The 18,424-nt window shown below is 46.5% G+C and overlaps 1 protein-coding gene across 1 annotated transcript in view; it reads left to right on the forward strand.

Annotated features, from left to right (window-relative positions):
• Positions 1–18,424, forward strand: part of LOC133108298 (protocadherin Fat 4) — a 30,692-nt gene that overhangs the window by 6,301 nt on the left and 5,967 nt on the right. The window contains exons 2-13 of the mRNA XM_061217769.1: positions 4,771–4,888; positions 5,754–6,098; positions 7,469–8,379; positions 9,340–9,514; positions 10,413–10,593; positions 10,929–11,179; positions 12,871–14,148; positions 14,713–14,910; positions 15,118–17,178; positions 17,349–17,450; positions 17,759–18,060; positions 18,200–18,285. Of these exons, the coding sequence (XP_061073753.1) occupies positions 4,771–4,888; positions 5,754–6,098; positions 7,469–8,379; positions 9,340–9,514; positions 10,413–10,593; positions 10,929–11,179; positions 12,871–14,148; positions 14,713–14,910; positions 15,118–17,178; positions 17,349–17,450; positions 17,759–18,060; positions 18,200–18,285 (6,008 nt within the window). The remainder of the gene's footprint in view (positions 1–4,770; positions 4,889–5,753; positions 6,099–7,468; positions 8,380–9,339; positions 9,515–10,412; positions 10,594–10,928; positions 11,180–12,870; positions 14,149–14,712; positions 14,911–15,117; positions 17,179–17,348; positions 17,451–17,758; positions 18,061–18,199; positions 18,286–18,424) is intronic.

Here is an 18,424-nt window from a genome sequence, read left to right on the forward strand (position 1 = left end):
ATGAATTTGCGGCAAGGAAAAAAAATCATGGTATCCGCTAAATCAAAGCCCCTAATTCATAAACGTTATCTGTGTCTGTGCTGCTCCATTAACGGTCCCTTATGTTACCACTGTTTCAGCCTGCAGCTCATAGACCCCACATTGCATTCAGGAACGTTCAATAAACCAGACAAGCTCAGTAAAGCGTATAAAAGTATTTGAATCCAAAGCAATTATGTATTTAACCCAGCTCTGCATCCAGCTAAAGCACTAGATCTGGGTGTGGTGATGCATCCTACAGGCCATAATCAAGCCCTGGATCATGCTGATCTCTCCCTCTGATCCAGACTGTGGCCAGGGAGGTGCACATTTGGCCAGAGGAAGGAAGGCTTCAGTCCGCAGTGTTGTTGTACAGTTGTAAATCCTCATACGCCAGAGGACTGCATCTACCCTTAGCTCTGCAATACAGGGCAATACAGCAGTTGTTGAAACAAACTTCAGCCAGTTGGTTACAAACTTAATGAAACGTGTATGTGGAGAGAATGAAACTCTGCGTTGAGTTCGGTCTCCACAGCGCGGACCACAGAGCATAAAGAAGCAGGCACTGGCAGTTATGTGCTCCCTAATAATGTGTGCACTACCTGCATCCTCCCAAACTGGCAGGGGATGCTTCAGCAGTGGGACTACAGGCACCGTGGGGGATTCCACACTGAGGAATGAGGGAGAGAGAGAGAGAGAGGGAGGGAGAGAAAGAGAGAGAGAGAAAGAGAGAGAGAGATCCTATAGAACTGCCGCAACAAACTTGTACTTTCTGCTTCATAGTAGAAATAGGTCTCTGCCTCTCTTCTGCCAAGTGCTATCTGGGGGGGCGGGGGGTATGTTCTCAGTGATTACCTGGTCTCTAGAGTGCCTCTCTCTGGCCTTTAAGAGCAAGCCCTTGGAAACATCACACCAACACCGGAATGCCCTCACTCGGCCCGTGCACAGAAGCAGCTTTTGTCCGACCGCAGGTCTGGTACAAACACCCTGGAGTGAGGGAGACAGACACTACGCTGCGGTCTAATTAAGGTCGCGTTTGCCTGCGCTGCAGTTTCTCAGCACCCCTCCCACGTACGTAAATGCTAATACAGACAAAGACAGTATCTTGTGCAGCAAACATCATGATCTGGAGAGGGTAGGCCTACTTGGTTTTAGAACGTGCTGATACTGTAGGGCCCTATGCTTAACATACTTTACTACATTACAGTAAGAATGACCTTAAAAATGTCAAATAATAAAGAGAGGAAAAAACCCAAACATAATAAAGCCATTCATACTGTAGTTCCTTAAAGCCTCGGATTGATATGGATTTCTACTTTGTCATCTGGTGATGTGACGCTCTGGATGTGAAAACACAAACACTGAATTGCTTGACTCGCAGGTCACGGCCATGTTCCTTTTCCTCTAGCTGTACAGCATACTGCAGCTTAAATCTCAATTCATGGCGTCTGTTCTTATCATTGTTCATTTTATCCACAAGCAAATGTGAAGTTCAGTATTCCCGTGATGGTGGTAGTTTTGGGTGGCAGCGCAAACTCCATCTTCAGATCCATGATAGGCCTATCCTGTTTTTTTATTATTATTATTATTATTATTATTATTATTATTATTATTATTAAAGCCGCATGCAGTTTGTTGTTTTCGTTTGGAGACTTTCATTTTGTCATCCATCTCAGATCTCAGTTTCTCTAAACAACGTTACAATTTCTGGCTTTAAAAAAAGTAACTTTTTTCCCTTTGCTGTTGACAAGTGAAATTCCCAGCACAGTCCAACTTGGTTGGGGGGCGCTTTCAGTCTCTTAATGTTGATTCAGGGCAAATTAATATTCTGTGCCATTATTCCTGCATTCCAATACCCTCCTTAGAAAACTGCACTTCAAAGGCTATTTGGTGGGGCCTTTGTTCGCCGACAGCCGCTCTCCCCAGCATCTCTGAGTGAATATTGTGTAGAAGCGTACAAATGAGCGCCCAGCTGACCGTGGAGGCGTAGAATCTCCCTCGGCGCCCGAAACAAAACGAGAAGTGCACGCACAGAATTGTACAGTTCAACCCTGCAATGTTTTAGCGAGGCAGGCATGAGGTAAAAGGGTAATGAGACTAGGCAGGCAGCCCGGATTTAGCGCACACAAAAGAAGGGCATGCTGTTTGTGTGTTTGAATAAAGGATAATTTAAATGTGTATTCTACGTGTTTTATAAATAATGGTAAATTTAGCGAAGCTGGAAGGACACACGCTGCGTGCCAAGAGGGAAAGGATTCAGCCAGATTCTTTGTTACTTCAAGTAGATGACGTCATCGCCCTCCCGAACGCTGGAGAAACCATACATTCAGTAAGCCTGCCACTGACTGACTGATGGGAAATTAAACAGTTATCTTTGTCAAATGTTAGCCTACATCTTTATTGGACACAGTGGCTTCTGGGTTCAGTGACCCTTTGGATAAGGGAGCACCAGCAATCCTCACTTGTTATTGTGAAACCGTGTGCCTTTGACCCTTTGTATTGTAATGGTAATATCTTATTTGACAGCCGGTGATTTGATGCGTGTTTCGCCCTGTGTAAGACTGAGACACAAATCCATTTGACAAAGCCATTTCTGAGCTACCCCGCTTCATACATAAAAGGTTGCGTGATGATCTGCCTCTTGTTCCAGAACATGATCGGTTTCTTCTTCATTCATGAACTCATAAGATATCATCGGATGTCTCTGATAATAGGGCTGCTGTTGTTTTTTTCAGTTTTATTTTCGTAATTGCATTTTTTTTTACATGCACGACGGTGCAAACGGTGTTTTGCCTTTATTCAGTGGGTGTGTATTCAGTAACCAAATCCCTATGGATACAGCATTCAGGATTAACCGCCCCCCGCATTCAACCCCGAGTCAATGGAGCCTTTCGCAAGAGGCTGTTCAACTAGACTCAGAGACACAGTCGTAGGATATGGAATTTACAAGTAATGAAACATTTTAACCACTTTTCCCTGAGTTTGGTTTTGAATAAGAAAAACATATTCGTGTTTTCATTTCGGAGGTTCACGAAAATGGACACCTGTTACTTTAGGATACGATACATCACACTTATGTTTTATTGGATGGTAAGTATCGTCTGCATATCGTTTGTAAGTGTCTGGGAAACAAAAGGCAGTCGATTTAGCGTTAATTATGATGTAAGTTTGGCTTCCTATCAAAGTATCCATTTGGGTCACGTGTGTTTGGAGCAACTTTACGCTGCTGTTCATCAGTTTACCGCGTTAGTAATAACAGTCTTTCACCGATACACTGTTGGAGAGGTAAATCAACATAATTCATGGAAATTAAGAAACTAATTTCTAAAGGGGATCTAGAGAGGAAGTCAGTACATACTGTAGTGTTGAAAGTCCAGGAAGCTCAGGATGTCAGTTATGTAGCCTACATCTCCACATCACACAGCTTAAGAAATGAGTGGAAACTTTTATTTTTTGCATTGTTTTTTTTTAGCCTACCATTATGTTTTTTAATGAATGTATTAATGTTGGAAATATGGAAACCATGTATAGTATGGACTATATAACAGTAACTCAGTATGGCATAATAATATATCCATCATAAAATGAATTTATTTTTCCATACTGTGTGGCCTAATGTTAATACCAAGGAAAGAGTGACAAGTTATAACGATGTTACAGCCCATAATATCAAGGTGAGTTATGAAGAAGCGCTGAAGATGAAGGAGTAATTTTTGACTCTTGAAGAATCTTCTCTAAGCAGAGCAGTTGCATCCATGCCACAGTTTACCACAGGTGTGGACAAGTTCTCATTATGGCGCTGAACAACGGCAAGTGTCTTGGGACCAGGATAATGGCACATTCATGTTATTTATCAGGGATAAAAGGAGAAAGAGGAAACTAGCCAGGCCAAAGACAAGACCTTTCAATTTGAAAAGTATCGTGTTACTGTTTTTTAAAAGGTTTGCTACAATAGCCCTTATTATTCTTTGTATCGGATGTAGGTACGTAAAACCAATCTATGTTTTGGTTGACTTAATCACAGGTTTCAAGACTTATACACTGTGTGTTTTCCCGTTGTGAAAACATATTAACTTGACCGGCCACTTTGTGTATAATTTGATCACAGTTGAGAATATGATGCTATGGCTCTATGCTCCATGCTACAGAGAGATTGTATTGTTGTGTGTTGGAAGGAGAGATCTGATAGGAATTCCCTCAGTGAGCACAATGCACCCAGACAGCTCGGGTCCTATTTTCCACTTCCCACACTAGCCTGGTTTTAAATAACGCTGCTGAATGCACCTTAGGATACAAAAATTTCAAGTACAATTTAGTTATTTAGCAGGTGCTTTTAAATAAAGCAACCTATAACAATAATAATAATAATAATGATAATAATAATAATAATAGTAATAATAATAATAATAATAATAATAATAATAATAGTACCTAGTAGTGGTAGCAGTAGAAGTAGCAGTAAAACTTTAAATGTTGATAGTGTGCGTATGGTCCCTATTGGACCATAATAAACCCTAAAAGGTTGGGTTAACAATATATTTTGTGGGTAATTGTAACACAGATGAAAATCAGGGCGCAGGTTAATTATATTATCTTATTTTCTCTTTGCCACAATAGGATTTCAACAGTGTCGTGATTCATAGCATACCCTTTACAAGTGTAGCTGCCGGGAGATCTGACACTGACACTGGGGACTGGCCGTTCTCTACCGTGGAGAGGAGAGAGCCACGTACACCCCCTCTGTCCTTAAAGCCCCCTGGAGACCTGAGGCTGGCATGGGCCAGCACTCACCCCCGAAACAGACAGCTCAAACAGCTGGCCTTCTCCAGGTCTCCGTACTCCTTCCAGGTGACTGAAGACACACCTCCAGGTGGGCTGGGATGGGGTGATTGATGATGTGATCTTCATGTGCCCTCCGGTCCCTGTTCTTTTTTTTTTGTGTCCTGATTCATTGTTTCTGAGATCATCTAGGGCATGCTATTCTGTCTTTTTGAGATGTTAATTTTGCATGCAGTGTTTGCACTTCAGAAGCTTGAGCAGTGTTTTTGATTATAAGTCAAAGTATTTCATTGATATATCAATGACGGAATATATACATTTTGACATCACTTTCACTTACACTTTCAAATTTTCTCACCAAAATTTCTAACTGAAATCTAAATAATTCAAAATTGATGTGACAACTTCTCTCCTTGTGCATTAGCTTGCAAAATTAGTGATGGCTGTCTGGATCTTCCATGGGTAATTCACCAGTGTGAATTACTCCAGGGTCTTGACACAAATCTCTCCCTTATGCGGCTGTAAAGAACCCCTGCTGTCCAGCCAGCTAGTGGTGCCTATTAAGAAGCATGAGATGAGGGATTTTTCTTTCTCAGATCTAACTTAGGTGCTCATGTGTTATGATTTAACATTCCACACACACCTACTCTCCTTTTGAGAATTTGGAGATTAGTTGCCCCCCTGGTCGTGTCTCTTTTCTGATTGGTTAATTATTCATGTATCCTGCCATAATCACAGAATATTCAGCTTCACACAAGACTTAATTATGTGTTTAGTCAACAGCTTTTTTTTTATAAAGCTCCTTTCAAGCATACCGGGCATTGTTTCCCAGTTTCATAGTTACATAGTCTGGCTCGGTTTTGCTTGATGCGAATGAGTAATGAATAATGAAGCAATTAGGAGCAGAAACACATTTAGGCTTCGCTGAACGTGTCTCGTTCCTGCTCGCCCCTCAGGAACCACAGTGGGACGCGTGTCGGCGGCGCACACCGGCGGACGTGGGCCGGTGGTTTTCTCCGTGCTGGAGGACGACGGGGATGGGGTCTTTCTCCTCAGCCCCCGCTCCGGAGAGTTCTTCCTCTCCCGCGGCTTGGACTACGAGACGGAGCGGTTCTACGGCCTCCTGGTGGGGGTGCGGCGTGGCGACGGCCAGCTCTCCAGCGCCAGGGTGTACTTCAGCGTGGTGGACGTGAACGACAACCCCCCCGTCCCGACGCCCGAGGCCTACTCCGTGTCCGTGCTGGAGAACAGCCCTCCCGGGACCTGCATCCTCACGCTCGACGTCTCCGACGCAGACGACGGTACGCTCCGACGATCGGCACGCTGCAAAGCGCCACGCTCAGACGTGTTTGCTCGCCTCCCTTAATGTCCTTGTGTTGGTCTCTACAACTAATTCCCACTCTTTGTGCTGCCAAAGGATTAAAAAAAAAGAAGTGAAACCAGAAAGCCGATTGAGCTGCTGGAGAGTCTAAGCTGGGCATTTGCGGTGTTCTGCAGTTTTCATAGTTCACTGGTTGGACTAACCCCGCTGATTGACAGCGTTTTATCCCTGTCTTCCTCTGCAATGTGGCCAAGAGCCTAGTATCTCGCTGTGTACACAGCTGCCTGGAATTTTCCTGCTTGTGAGTGAAGCCTAGAGCCTATAGTGTGCAACCAACAGATGCTGCCAAGCCACCAGGAAAATAAATGCTTGTGAAAGCAGCAAACCTCAGCAGGTTAATCAACGTTAAAGCTGTGACAGGTACATGAACCACCAAGGTACACAAGCTTAGCCCACACAACAAAAATTGGAGGCAGGCAGGCCAGCTTGAACCATGCTCAGAGAGTCTGACGTCACACAATCCAAAAGCCACTTTCCCATAGCCTGGGCTTTGGTGAGTGGAACACCCGGAATAGCTTTCCTCAAGAACAGCCTTGTGTTATCAAGTTACACAAGAGAAGTGGAAAAACACAAACAGTGATATTAAAATGCAGCAAATACTGATTCCATTTGCTCATGAGATTGCGTTCTGCATTATTATTCTGCTGTATGCCTTTTTGTGATCCCTGTATTTTTTTGTAAGTAGATATACTGGAGAAATACACTCACTAAGCACTTTATTCTGTATTTATTAGACTTATTATTTTTAGTTCTTCTGTTTGGTCTTCTGCTGCTATAGCCTATCTACTTATAGGTTTGACACATTGTTTGTTGAGAGATGCTCTTCTGCATGCCACTGTTGTAATGTGTGGTTATATGCGTTACTTTCACCTTCCTGTCAGCTTTGACCAGTCTGGCCCTTCTCCTCTGACCACTCTCATTAACAAGGCGTTTTCCCCACAGAACTGCTGCTCACTGGATGTTTTTCACACCATTCTCTACAAGCTCTAGAGACTGTTGCATGAAAATCCCGGGAGATCAGCAGTTTCTGAGATACTCAAACCAATAATCTCCGATAATCTTTCCTTGGTCAAAGTCACTTAGATCACATTTCTTCCCCATTCTGACATTTAGTCTGAAAAAACAGCTGAACCTCTTGACCATGTCTGCATGGCTTTTATGCATTTAGTTGCTGCATCATTGGCTGATTAAATATTTGCACTAACAAGCTGGTGTACAGGTCTCCCTAATAAAGTGCCCAGTGAGTGTAGAGGTTCCTTCATCTTCATCTTCCTTCACTGTGTTGAACAGGTGTGAACGCAGAGCTGAGATGGGCAGTGATTGCTGGAGATGAAGAGGCGAAGTTTGCCGTGAATGTCGGCGGTGTTGTCTGCCTGCAGGGGGCGCTAGACAGAGAGAAAGTCTCCGTGTACAACCTCACCATCCGGGTCAGCGACCTCGCTCTTCCCCACAGTTCCCGCCTCACCGGCACGGCACTGGTTGCCGTTATCGTCCAGGACGTGAACGACAACGGGCCGTATTTCACCTCGCCGGAGGTCCTGCGGATCCGCGAGGACGCCCCGCTGCACGCCGTCGTCATGGTGATACACGCCGCCGACGCCGACGCGGGCCACAACGGCGAGGTGGAGTACGGCCTGGAGGGCCCGTCCGGCGGAACGTTCCGGATCGACGGCGCGCGCGGCAGGCTGTTCCTGGAGGAGCCTCTGGACAGGGAGTCTGCCGACGCGCTCGCCGTGGTCGTGACGGCGCGGGACAGAGGCTCTCCGCCGCGGTACGCCTCCGTCAACCTGACCGTGCTGGTCGACGACGTCAACGACAACGACCCGGCCTTCCCTTGGAGCGCCCGCAGCGCGACGGCGAGAGAGGACGTCCCCAGGGGGACGAGCCTGCTTCAGGTCCGGGCCCGCGATCCCGACGTGGGCCCGAACGGGCGGGTGCGGTACCAGCTCTCCCACAGCCACTTCGCGGTGGACCCGGTACGGGGCGTCGTCGTAGCGACGGGCCGACTGGACCGCGAGAAGAGCCCCTCGTACAGCTTCGCAGTCGTCGCCGTGGATCAAGGAGACCCCCCCAGATCTGCCACGGTCAGCGTGAACGTGACTCTCTCTGATGTGAATGACTGCGCCCCTCTCTTTACTCCGCAATCAATATCACTACACGTGCAGGAGAACTCTCCAGATCTCCCCCGGGTCATCCATCAGGTAAAAACCTTTCAGATTTAAACCCACTCCTTTTTCCAACATTTACAGCTCTTGTGTTTTTTTTTTTCCATTTAGGGCACAGAAAATCATAACAGCTAAGTCCCCGCTGGCAACTTAAAATGAGAGTCTTGGTGACATCATTTTGGGCATTTGGGCAAACAACCGTACATTTTCCTTGATGTCCTTGTGATTTGCAGTATGCATTGAATGCTGTTCTAAAAAGCCGGAAAACTGTATCTATCCGAAACTGCGTTATCTATTTGTTACTGAGGAAGCTGCACAGTGACTCAGCGGCATTTAATGAGATGCTTTTGAGTCGGGAACCTGATTTAAAAAGGGGAGGTTGGCAGCGGGAGGCGGGGCGGGGCGGGGGGGGGGGGGGATTGGGCTCCATTCAACAATTCCAACATCCAGCTGTCGTCCTTTAAGTCTGTTTCATTCAGTTATTTAGCATCTGTGTCTGATGCCGATAGCACAGATGTGTTCCCAGTCTGTGGAGAGAGGACTGTCCATTTCAGATTTAAAGTGAATCTGCAATGGCACAATTCCTATGAAAATGCCTTCAGCTAAACTGGGCCTAGCATGTACACTTAGGGGCATATGGGCTCATTTTCTAGGGCAGGGATGGCTGCCTCATCAAAATCTGACCATATTCTGCTCCCTGCAAAAATCTGAACCCACAATTGGGTCTACATGTCAACTTTTAATACCCATTCGTGTCCAGCAGCAAGCTTATTGAAATGTACAATGTACCATGTGTTAATACCCAGCAGACTTTTTGTGTTACAGTACTTTCAACACATGTTGTGTCAGTTACTACTTTTGTCAAATATATAATTTATGTGTTACAAAGGGAGACTTTTTAACACAAAATGTGTTGTCCTTAACATGGGGACATGAAGGTGTGTTAAAAATGATGTGTTGTTTGAGAGTGTAATGTTGCTGTGTGTTATTGTCCAGGTATCGGCCCTGGATGAAGACCTTGGCATGAATAGCCAGCTGACGTACTCCATCACGAGGGGAAACGAAGAGGGCCTCTTCTCCCTCTCTCCCGGTGGTACTCTCCGTGTTCTCCACAGTCTGGACAGGGAACGGAGGACACAGCACATGCTACACATCATGGCTGTTGACTCAGGTACCACTTTGCAGCCTGTTCTTGAGCCAGAGATTTAACGGATGGCAGAAGCGTGTCTGGGCAGAGCTGACTCAAGAGACTCCAGCGCATCTCAAATGTTTTATGAAACAGCCTTGTGAAGAATTGCACAAGCTGAACGGGAGACCAGTCTTACACAGGGTCATTACTGTGATCTATCTCTTTCATTGCGCAAGCACAGAGACAGCAGGCGCCATTTTGTAAAAAGTTTCAGATATAAATCTTTGGCATAATTGCTGGGGATTGAACCAGCAAGCATCCATAGCAAGGACACATAGTTTGACCATGAGGGCACTCAACCAAGCCCCAGTATTTTTAAGACTTCTCGTAATGTTAACTGCTCTGTCTCTTGCGTGAATAAAACATTCAGCTGAGGTTTATTACATTTGAAGCCTCTTGCCTCTCTCTAATGGGGAATCGGGATATTTAGAATTAATTGAGTCAGGGGTTAGTGAAAGGCCTAGTAGCAGTTTTTAATGTGTACAAAAGAAATTACCATGATTTCGAGGGGAAGCAAATTATTAGATGTTGTGGATCACATTATGTAACTGATGTTGTATAAATTAGTTTTTTTTTCAGGTTTATTTTGTGGAACATTTCCCCAGGGAGAGAGAAAAGCTACATTCGAATCATAAGTAATGAGATCAGTTTTGTCCCTTTTGTTTGCTGCTGAACCAATATATGTAAATATATTCACAAATATTTACCGTGTTCGTACACATGTAGGAAATCCCAAACCAGTAGGCAATATTTATTTTCCCTGTGCATGTCAGATAGAGTTCGCTTTTACACTCAAGGCATTGAGAGAATAAATGAAATGCAAAATCACGTGGGAAGGCTTGTTTACATGACTTGCTCTGCCTCTTGGTATCTTTTTCAGGCATTCCCCCACTGACGGGGACCGCGACCGCGCTGATTCACGTGGACGACCTCAACGACAACCGCCCGGTGTTCCCTCAGGGTGTGATCAGCACTGTCGTGGCTGAGGACGTCCCTGTGGGAACTGTGATCGCAACTGTAACGGCCTTTGACCCTGACCACGGAGCCAATGGAGAAGTAAGGTAATGTATGGCCTTCACCAGTGTTTTATTAGAAAACAATGCTGCAATCAGTCTCACAATAGATGACTCACATTTGTACAATTTCTGAATTATAATTTATTTATTCTTATTCTAGGACTTTTTTTATGGATGAGCCAAATGGCATCATCTAAAAAACACAATTACATCAGAGAATTTTATCTATGCTGCCAAAAAAAAGATTTGTAACTTTCAGATTGTTACTGTGTATTATAGAGACAGTCTATAATACAGGATAATACACAGTGATATACTGTATGTAAAGCCACAGCCTTTGCCTTCATGACACTATAGCAAATGGTTTAACTGTGTTTCAGGTATGCTTTGGTAGAGGGGAGTGCGCCATTTTCCATTGACGAGGTGTCGGGAGCCGTGCTCACCACCGGGGCTTTGGACCGGGAGTCCGTTGGCAGTTACCTTTTGACTGTGACCGGCAGTGACCTGCACCCCACACACCCGCTCCTCAGCGCGGCCGTGGTGTCGGTGCTGGTGCGGGATGTCAATGACCACCAGCCTCGGTTCCTCAACAGCCCCTATGTCGCCAACGTGCCAAGCACGGTCGCTGCAGGTGGGTGATCTACATGACCTGTGTGGCACCTCCAAGGGTGGCACTCGCTCCTCTGTTTCCTTAAGAAGAGGGAGGAGGGCGAGCCGCGGTAGCGCAACAGGCTAAGACGCAGCAGACTCGCGGTTGCAGTTCGCTGCAGTTGCACACCGGGGACCGGGGTTCGATTCTCGGTCCTGTGCTCACGTGGAGCAGCAATAATTGGCTCACTGCTCCAGAGGGAGGGACTTGGCAGGGTTAGTAGATCGCTGCACAAAACAAGCACCTCGGGCGCCTCGGAATCACGGTTACAGCTTGGGAGGCGAGACGGCTTGAAGAAGGTGTGTTGCTCTCCCGTTGGCTGCTGAGGGACGGGGTGTGGGCGGTGTATCTAATACTGGCTCTAATTGAATCAGACGGGGTCCAATTGGGAAAAAATCGGATAAAAATTATAAATAAATAAAAAAAGAAGAGGGAGGAGATGGAGCGAATGGACAGACCCATAATTCATACATCCAAAATGTACACTTATTATAATTTATTTAACATCGTTAGTTCATGAATGCCGTTTTATCACCTGTATTCCTGATTCCAACATCACATTGCAGGTAAATGTTATTTATTTACTTAAAAACAGTTTCTGGTAAATAAATTTTAATATACAGTGGGCTCCAGAATAAGGCAAACCTGACTGGCAATGCACAAAAAAAATAACCACCCAGAATCAAACATAAATAAAAAAGAGATTAAACCAAAATCAGGCTTCCATAATTATTGGCACCCCTGCTTTATTACTTGGTGCGTCAACCTCTGGCAAGGATAATGGTTTGCGCCCGAGCCCTGGTCCTGCCAAGTCCAAGTATGGCTGGCGCATGAGGGATCAGCATAATTGGGCCACCACTCCATCAAGTATCAGGCAATTTTGGCTGAACAATATGGTTGCCTCTACCACAAGGTGGAGACTGAGCTGTGAGTGGACTTTCCAGGAAGACCAAAAAAAAAAAAAAAAAAAGATTCCACAATTATTGCCACCCCTGATTTAATACTTTGTACAGACGCCCCTAGCAAAGGGATTTTGCATGCTTGTAACATTTTATATACTCTTGTGAAACAGGAAGTGATGGAATGGCACAATACGGTTCCTTTAGACTGAGATTAACTAAATTAAAGTAAAATAGTATTACCAATTTCACTTTGTTTGATTTGATTTACAATAATTTTGACACCACTGGTTTTCAGAAAAAAAATATTACTAAATAAAAAAACATTGAAACATGAGTGTGAATGTATCGAAATAAAAGTATATAGTTTTCCCATATGTTTGAATATTACATACAGTCATTTATTATCCATGTTGTTTATATGCAGCCATTCTGGAGCCCACTGTTGATAAAATAATTATCTAATGTTCAGCCTGATTTTGCCTTTGATAAATTGTCTGCTTGAAGAACAGTTAATAAGACAATTCAGTTATGATCTCTATTGTGTGGATATTTTAGTCTCTTTATTTGATCAAACATTATTAGAAGAAGACATTTTCTTATTTGATTAAGTAGTACACGTACAAGACAAGACAAAGACAAATACATTGACTGATTTATAGTTGTTTCCTACTTATAATGTCAGTGTACAGGAAGTGTATTGTTCTCTGATGGTGTTTTTGTCTGTTTCGTTGTTTTACTCTTTAGGCTCAGCTGTGTGTGTTGTGCGGGCAGTGGATGCTGACATGGGGAGAAATGCACAGCTGACCTTTTCCATGTTCGGTCACAACAGCAGTCAGCTCTCAATCAGCCCTGCCAGAGGTGAAATTTTCACTTCGGACGTACTCAGTGGAGCAGAAGACATCACGGTCGGTGTCCGTGTGGAAGACGGCGGAGATGACCCGAAAGATGACATCACAACCGTGACCGTAAGATTCCAGAATGCCTCGGAATTCCCAGTCGTGACCGTGGACACGCGAAGGCCCCTAATCTCGGAAGACGAGCCTCTGAACACTCTGGTTGCTGTGGTAACCGGCGAGAGCAACAGAACAGAGCTGATATCGTACTACCTGGCTTCTGGACACTTTGGGGAGGTGTTTCAACTGCACCCAGAGACAGGGGAGCTGACCATAAGCAGCCCGTTGGATTACGAGGCAAACCAGGAGTTCCTGATCTGGGTCGAAGCCAGAGATGCAGGCCTGCCACCATTTTCTTCCTACGCCGAGATTCACATAAACATTAGTGACGTGAACGATAACTCCCCAGTGTTCACCCAGAGTGTATACTGGTGTGAAACGCTGGAGAACTCCCTTGCAGGCCCGGTGTGTGGAGTGTCAGCCGTTGATGCAGATTCTGGAGTCTATGGAAAAGTGCAGTACAGCATCTTAAGTGGAAATGCGGATAACACCTTTACTATCGATTCAGACACTGGCATTTTGGGCACGGTAAAAAGTTTAGACCGAGAAAAGATATCGGATTACAACTTAACGATTCAAGCCGCAGACGAGGAGAATGACGTCAACACAGACACTGCAGTGGTGCTTGTTGTTGTGCTGGATGTAAACGATAACGCGCCTCGGTTTTCACAGATTTTCTTCACGGAGATCCCTGAAGATACACCGGTGGGGTTTACTGCCATTCAGATCACATCCACGGATGAAGACATTGGTGTAAATGCTGTGATTGTATACACAGTAATTGACCAGAGTGGTAGCCTTCCATTTGCTATTGATGGGGCCAGCGGGAACCTGGTTGTTGTACGATTGCTGGACAGAGAGACTCAGGATCGCTACGTTGTCAAAGTCAACGCTAACGATTCAGCGTGGAGCATCAGCACGGACGTCATCATAGAGATCACAGATGTCAACGACAACAGGCCAGTGTTCTCTCAGTCCTTGTACTTTGCCACAATCACAGAGACTAAAACCCAGGAGGTGTTTGTCATGCAGGTCCACGCCACAGATTCCGACCTTGGGTCAAACAAGCAGATTCTGTACTACATCGACCCGGCAAGTGATTTTTTTGGAGTGAACATATCCACAGGTGACATTTTAACCAAACAACCAATTTCTCTCCCTGATTCTGATACACGCAGCATTAGCTTCACAGTGCTGGCCTCCGATTGTGGCGATGTACCCAATTATAGTAATGCCACTGTCGCCGTGACCTTTGTGCGCTACAATTATTTCCCACCTGATTTTTTGCCCTTTAGGTCTCTTTTGTCAATCCCTTTTAATTTGGATGTGGGAACCAGACTGATCCAGTTATCGGCTGTGGACCAGGAGTCTCACGCTGCTAACGGTAGCATAGAATACACTGCCAGTGGCGGAAATGCCTCTTCTGTCTTTGAAGTGGAGGCAAAGAGCGGATGGGTTCTGTTAAAGGGGTCTTTGAGGACAAGCCTAAATGCCTTATTAACACTCTTAGTCACGGCGAAAGACAAAGGCGTGCCACCCCTTTCATCTCAGGCTGCAATTACTTTTATAATTACAGAGGAGAACCGTTTCGCTCCCACTTTTTCAGAGCTGTGGGTCACATTCTCAGTCCCCGAAGACCTACCCCTGGGGTCCGTTATAGGGAAGATCCAGGCTGAAGATGAAGACGACGGAGCGAATGGACTCCTTCACTATTCGCTTGAAAGCGGTAACGAGGACACAATCTTCTCCATCGGGCAGAACACAGGACTGATCACTCTAATCAGAGGGCTGGACTCAGAGAGACAAGGGGCTCATTTCCTTCAAGTCAGCAGCCAAGATGGAGGCTGGATCCCAAAAGGTGCCAAAATGAATGTGACTGTAAATGTCACAGACGTGAATGACAACCCTCCCGTATTTTCCGCTGCGGAGTACACTGTGTCAGTGCAAGAAAACTCACCTATTAGAACAACAGTCCTACAAGCCAAAGCCACAGATAAAGATTCTGGAGTAAATGCACGGATAAGCTACTCTCTGGTAACAGGACATATTGATATGTTTTCTATAGATCCTAACGATGGTACTATCACCACGCAAGAGATTTTTGATTACGAACTTCAGCAAAACTTTGAAGTAACAGTCAAGGCATCCAACCCAGGAAGTCGCCATCTTTTCAGCTTGGCACAAGTTCACATCAAAATCAAAGGTGTTAACGAGTTCATCCCCACATTCCAGAAAAGCCAGTACAACTTCTCAGTGACTGAGAGATCACCTAATCGAACCCGGGTCGGAAAAGTCTTAGCTACAGACTATGATCTGGGTCCTGAAGGAGAAGTCTTCTACCTGCTGATAGGGCCAAGCAAAAGAGCTGGTTTTGACATTGATGAACGCAGTGGTGAAATATTTACCACTGGTGATTTAATACAACACAGCCACAGTCAGGCAGTTTTAAGAATCCTTGCAAAGAACTGGGGCAGCATTAATGGCTCTGACATTGACGAAACCATTGTCCTGGTTAATGTGACAGATGCCAACGATCCCCCAGAATTCTCCGCAGTGTTCTACACTGCGGAGGTCAGCGAAGACGCAGCTCTGGGGACGTCTGTCACTCGGGTGACCGCCAAAGACAAGGACTTGATCCCGGAGTGGAGCCGTTTTGTTTACAGCATTACAAGCGGGAATGAGAACAGCTCTTTTGCTCTGGACCCCGTGACTGGGATTGTCTCAGTTGGTGCCCTCCTTGACCGGGAACAGTGGCCCCTCTACAACCTGACTGTCGTCGCCATCGATGGTGCCTTCCCTCCGGCCACAGGGAGCGCAAGTGTAGTCGTATCCGTGACTGACGTCAATGACAACCCGCCTCGTTTGATTTCCGCCACGGGCTACGTGCGAGAGAACCAGCCCTACGGCACAGTGGTGTCCGTTCTGAAGGCCTCGGACGCAGACCTCCCGTCAAACGGAGGTCCGTTCACGTATTGGCTGGTGAGGCCTACTTTTGGGAGCGCCTTCTTGCTCTCGGCAGAAGGCGTCCTGTCTACCACCAGGCCGGTGGATCGTGAGCGAAACCCTGTGCACTCTGTGCTTGTGGTGGTACAGGACGCGGGGAGTCCCCCCTTGTCCTCTACGGCGACGGTTCGCGTGGAGGTTTTAGATGAGAACGACAACCCATCAGCTCCGAGGCACATCTACATTGAAGTGAAGTACTATGGAAGCACCTTCCAGGGGGGCCTCATCGGTAATGTCCAGCCTGAGGACCCAGATGAGCTAGACTTGTTCAACTGCAGCATCAGAAGCGGACCGGGAAACATGTTCAGCTTCCCTTTTGGGGGCTGCGACTTGTGGTCAACTCCATATCAAGGCGAAACCACATATAATATCACTGTCGAGGCAAGCGACCAACTCCATCCCTCTGTCAACAACAGCATCTATGTGAGCTACAAAGGTTTCACCAATGCCTCTATGGACAACTGCGTCCTCTTCTACGTCACCTCGCCTTCTTTCAAAGAGTTCTTGTCGTTCAGTTATTTGAAGTTTGTGAAAGCCCTCGACAGCCTTTTCAACCTACAGGCCTCCAAGACCCACGTGTTTGGGATAAAGATTTTGGGGGATAAGATCCTACTCCTGGCCGCTGTTAAAAGCTACAACGGGCAGTTCCTGAGCGGAGATGTGGCGAGTGACATCTCCGCCGCACATAAGAGATCGTTGGAGGCCCAGAGCGGCGTAGAAATCTCAGACATCACAGGTGACCCCTGCTCGGTGAACCCTTGCCACCACGGGGCCACGTGCACCAAAAACATTCACATCAGCCAAGACATCGCAGTGCTGGAGAGCCCGGCTCTAATGTTTGTTTCGCCGAAAAAAGTGGAGATATTCAAATGCTCGTGTCTGCCCGCGTTCTCCGGGACGACGTGCGAATCGGACGTTGATGAATGCGAGGGGGACCCATGTCAAAACGGGGGGACCTGCGTTAATCACCTGGGAGGATTCACCTGTCACTGCGCGAGGGGCTTCTCAGGGAAGCACTGCCACTCTGACGTGGATGAATGCTGGAACATACAGTGCTATAATGGAGGGACCTGTCTTAACATGCAAGGAGCATTCTACTGCAGCTGCACCCTGGGATATGAAGGTGAATATTAGCTCTGCTCCCACTCCCTGTCACTTTACTAGCCACTCCATCTATTGCTTGAACTAATTAGTCTCAGCTCAATATATCGATTGAAATAATATGAGCGGTGTCCTGTAAGCTTTTGCTGAGGAAATTCAGATTGACTCTTTAATCCTGCATTATTGCTACAGGTGAATTCTGCCAGGAATTTGTTGACCCCTGCGCATCATCCCCCTGTGTTCAGGGTACCTGCCAAAATCACTTGACTGGATATGCTTGTGATTGTCCATTTGGTAAGACAATGCGGTTTTCTAATAAATCAGCTTTTATGTGGGCAGTTGGCACTTTTAAATGGTCCCTTGTATGCGTGGTCTTTCTGTTATGTTACTTTCCTCAAGAAAAATGTCATGAGGAAACCATGGTTACCAAATAGATTTTTAAAACACTATGGCTCTGGCCATCAGTGTCGTACTGTGCTCTCAGGAGCATCTCTAAATGAATAGCTAATTGACAACAATGGCCCACTCAACATAGTGACCTTTCAGAAAGAAATGGAGAAGAATCTGTCCTTTTCGTGATGAGGGATACGTGATCTTACCAGGTGTCGGTGGAGCCCACTGCGAGGAGGAAAGCTACGGATTTCCAGAGCTGTCCTTCCTGGAGTTCCCATCCCTGGATCCCAGGAACAACATAATCTCCCTGGAGCTGGCCACCGTGCGGCAGGACTCCCTGCTCCTGTACAGCCACGGGCGCCCCGGCGGCTCCGAGTTCCTGGCCCTGGAGATCGTGGGGGGGAGGGCGCGGCTCTCGTTCGACCTCGGCAGCGGCCCGGCGACGGTGTGGACGACCAAGCCGGTGGCGGACGGGTCGTTTCACAGCGTCACCGCGCGCCGGATCGGCAAGGTGAGTTACCGGCGTCCCGCCTCGCCTCGCGTCACCACGACACCGCGGGTCGGACCGGCGCCGCTGCGAGCGAGCAGCTGTTCGGCGCCACGCTCGCCCTGCCCCTGCGCTGAACCCGTCTCTTTTGCGTGCCTGGCAGGCTGCTTCTCTACAAGTGGACAGCTGCTCGGCTGAAGAGCCCCACGGATTCTGCTTCTCTCGAGGCGAAGGAGCTGGCAGAGAGAGGTACTCTTCTGTGACTGTAATGAGATGTTTCTTCTTTTTTTTTTAATAAGCAGAGCTGTAACCGTGTCAAGATAACGCTGACAGAATTGTCTTGGAAGAAAAGAAGGGAATAAAAGGCCAAAAAGGTTTTATTCTTGAT

This window comes from Conger conger, chromosome 13, assembly GCF_963514075.1.
Source record: "Conger conger chromosome 13, fConCon1.1, whole genome shotgun sequence".
Taxonomy (NCBI): domain Eukaryota; kingdom Metazoa; phylum Chordata; class Actinopteri; order Anguilliformes; family Congridae; genus Conger; species Conger conger.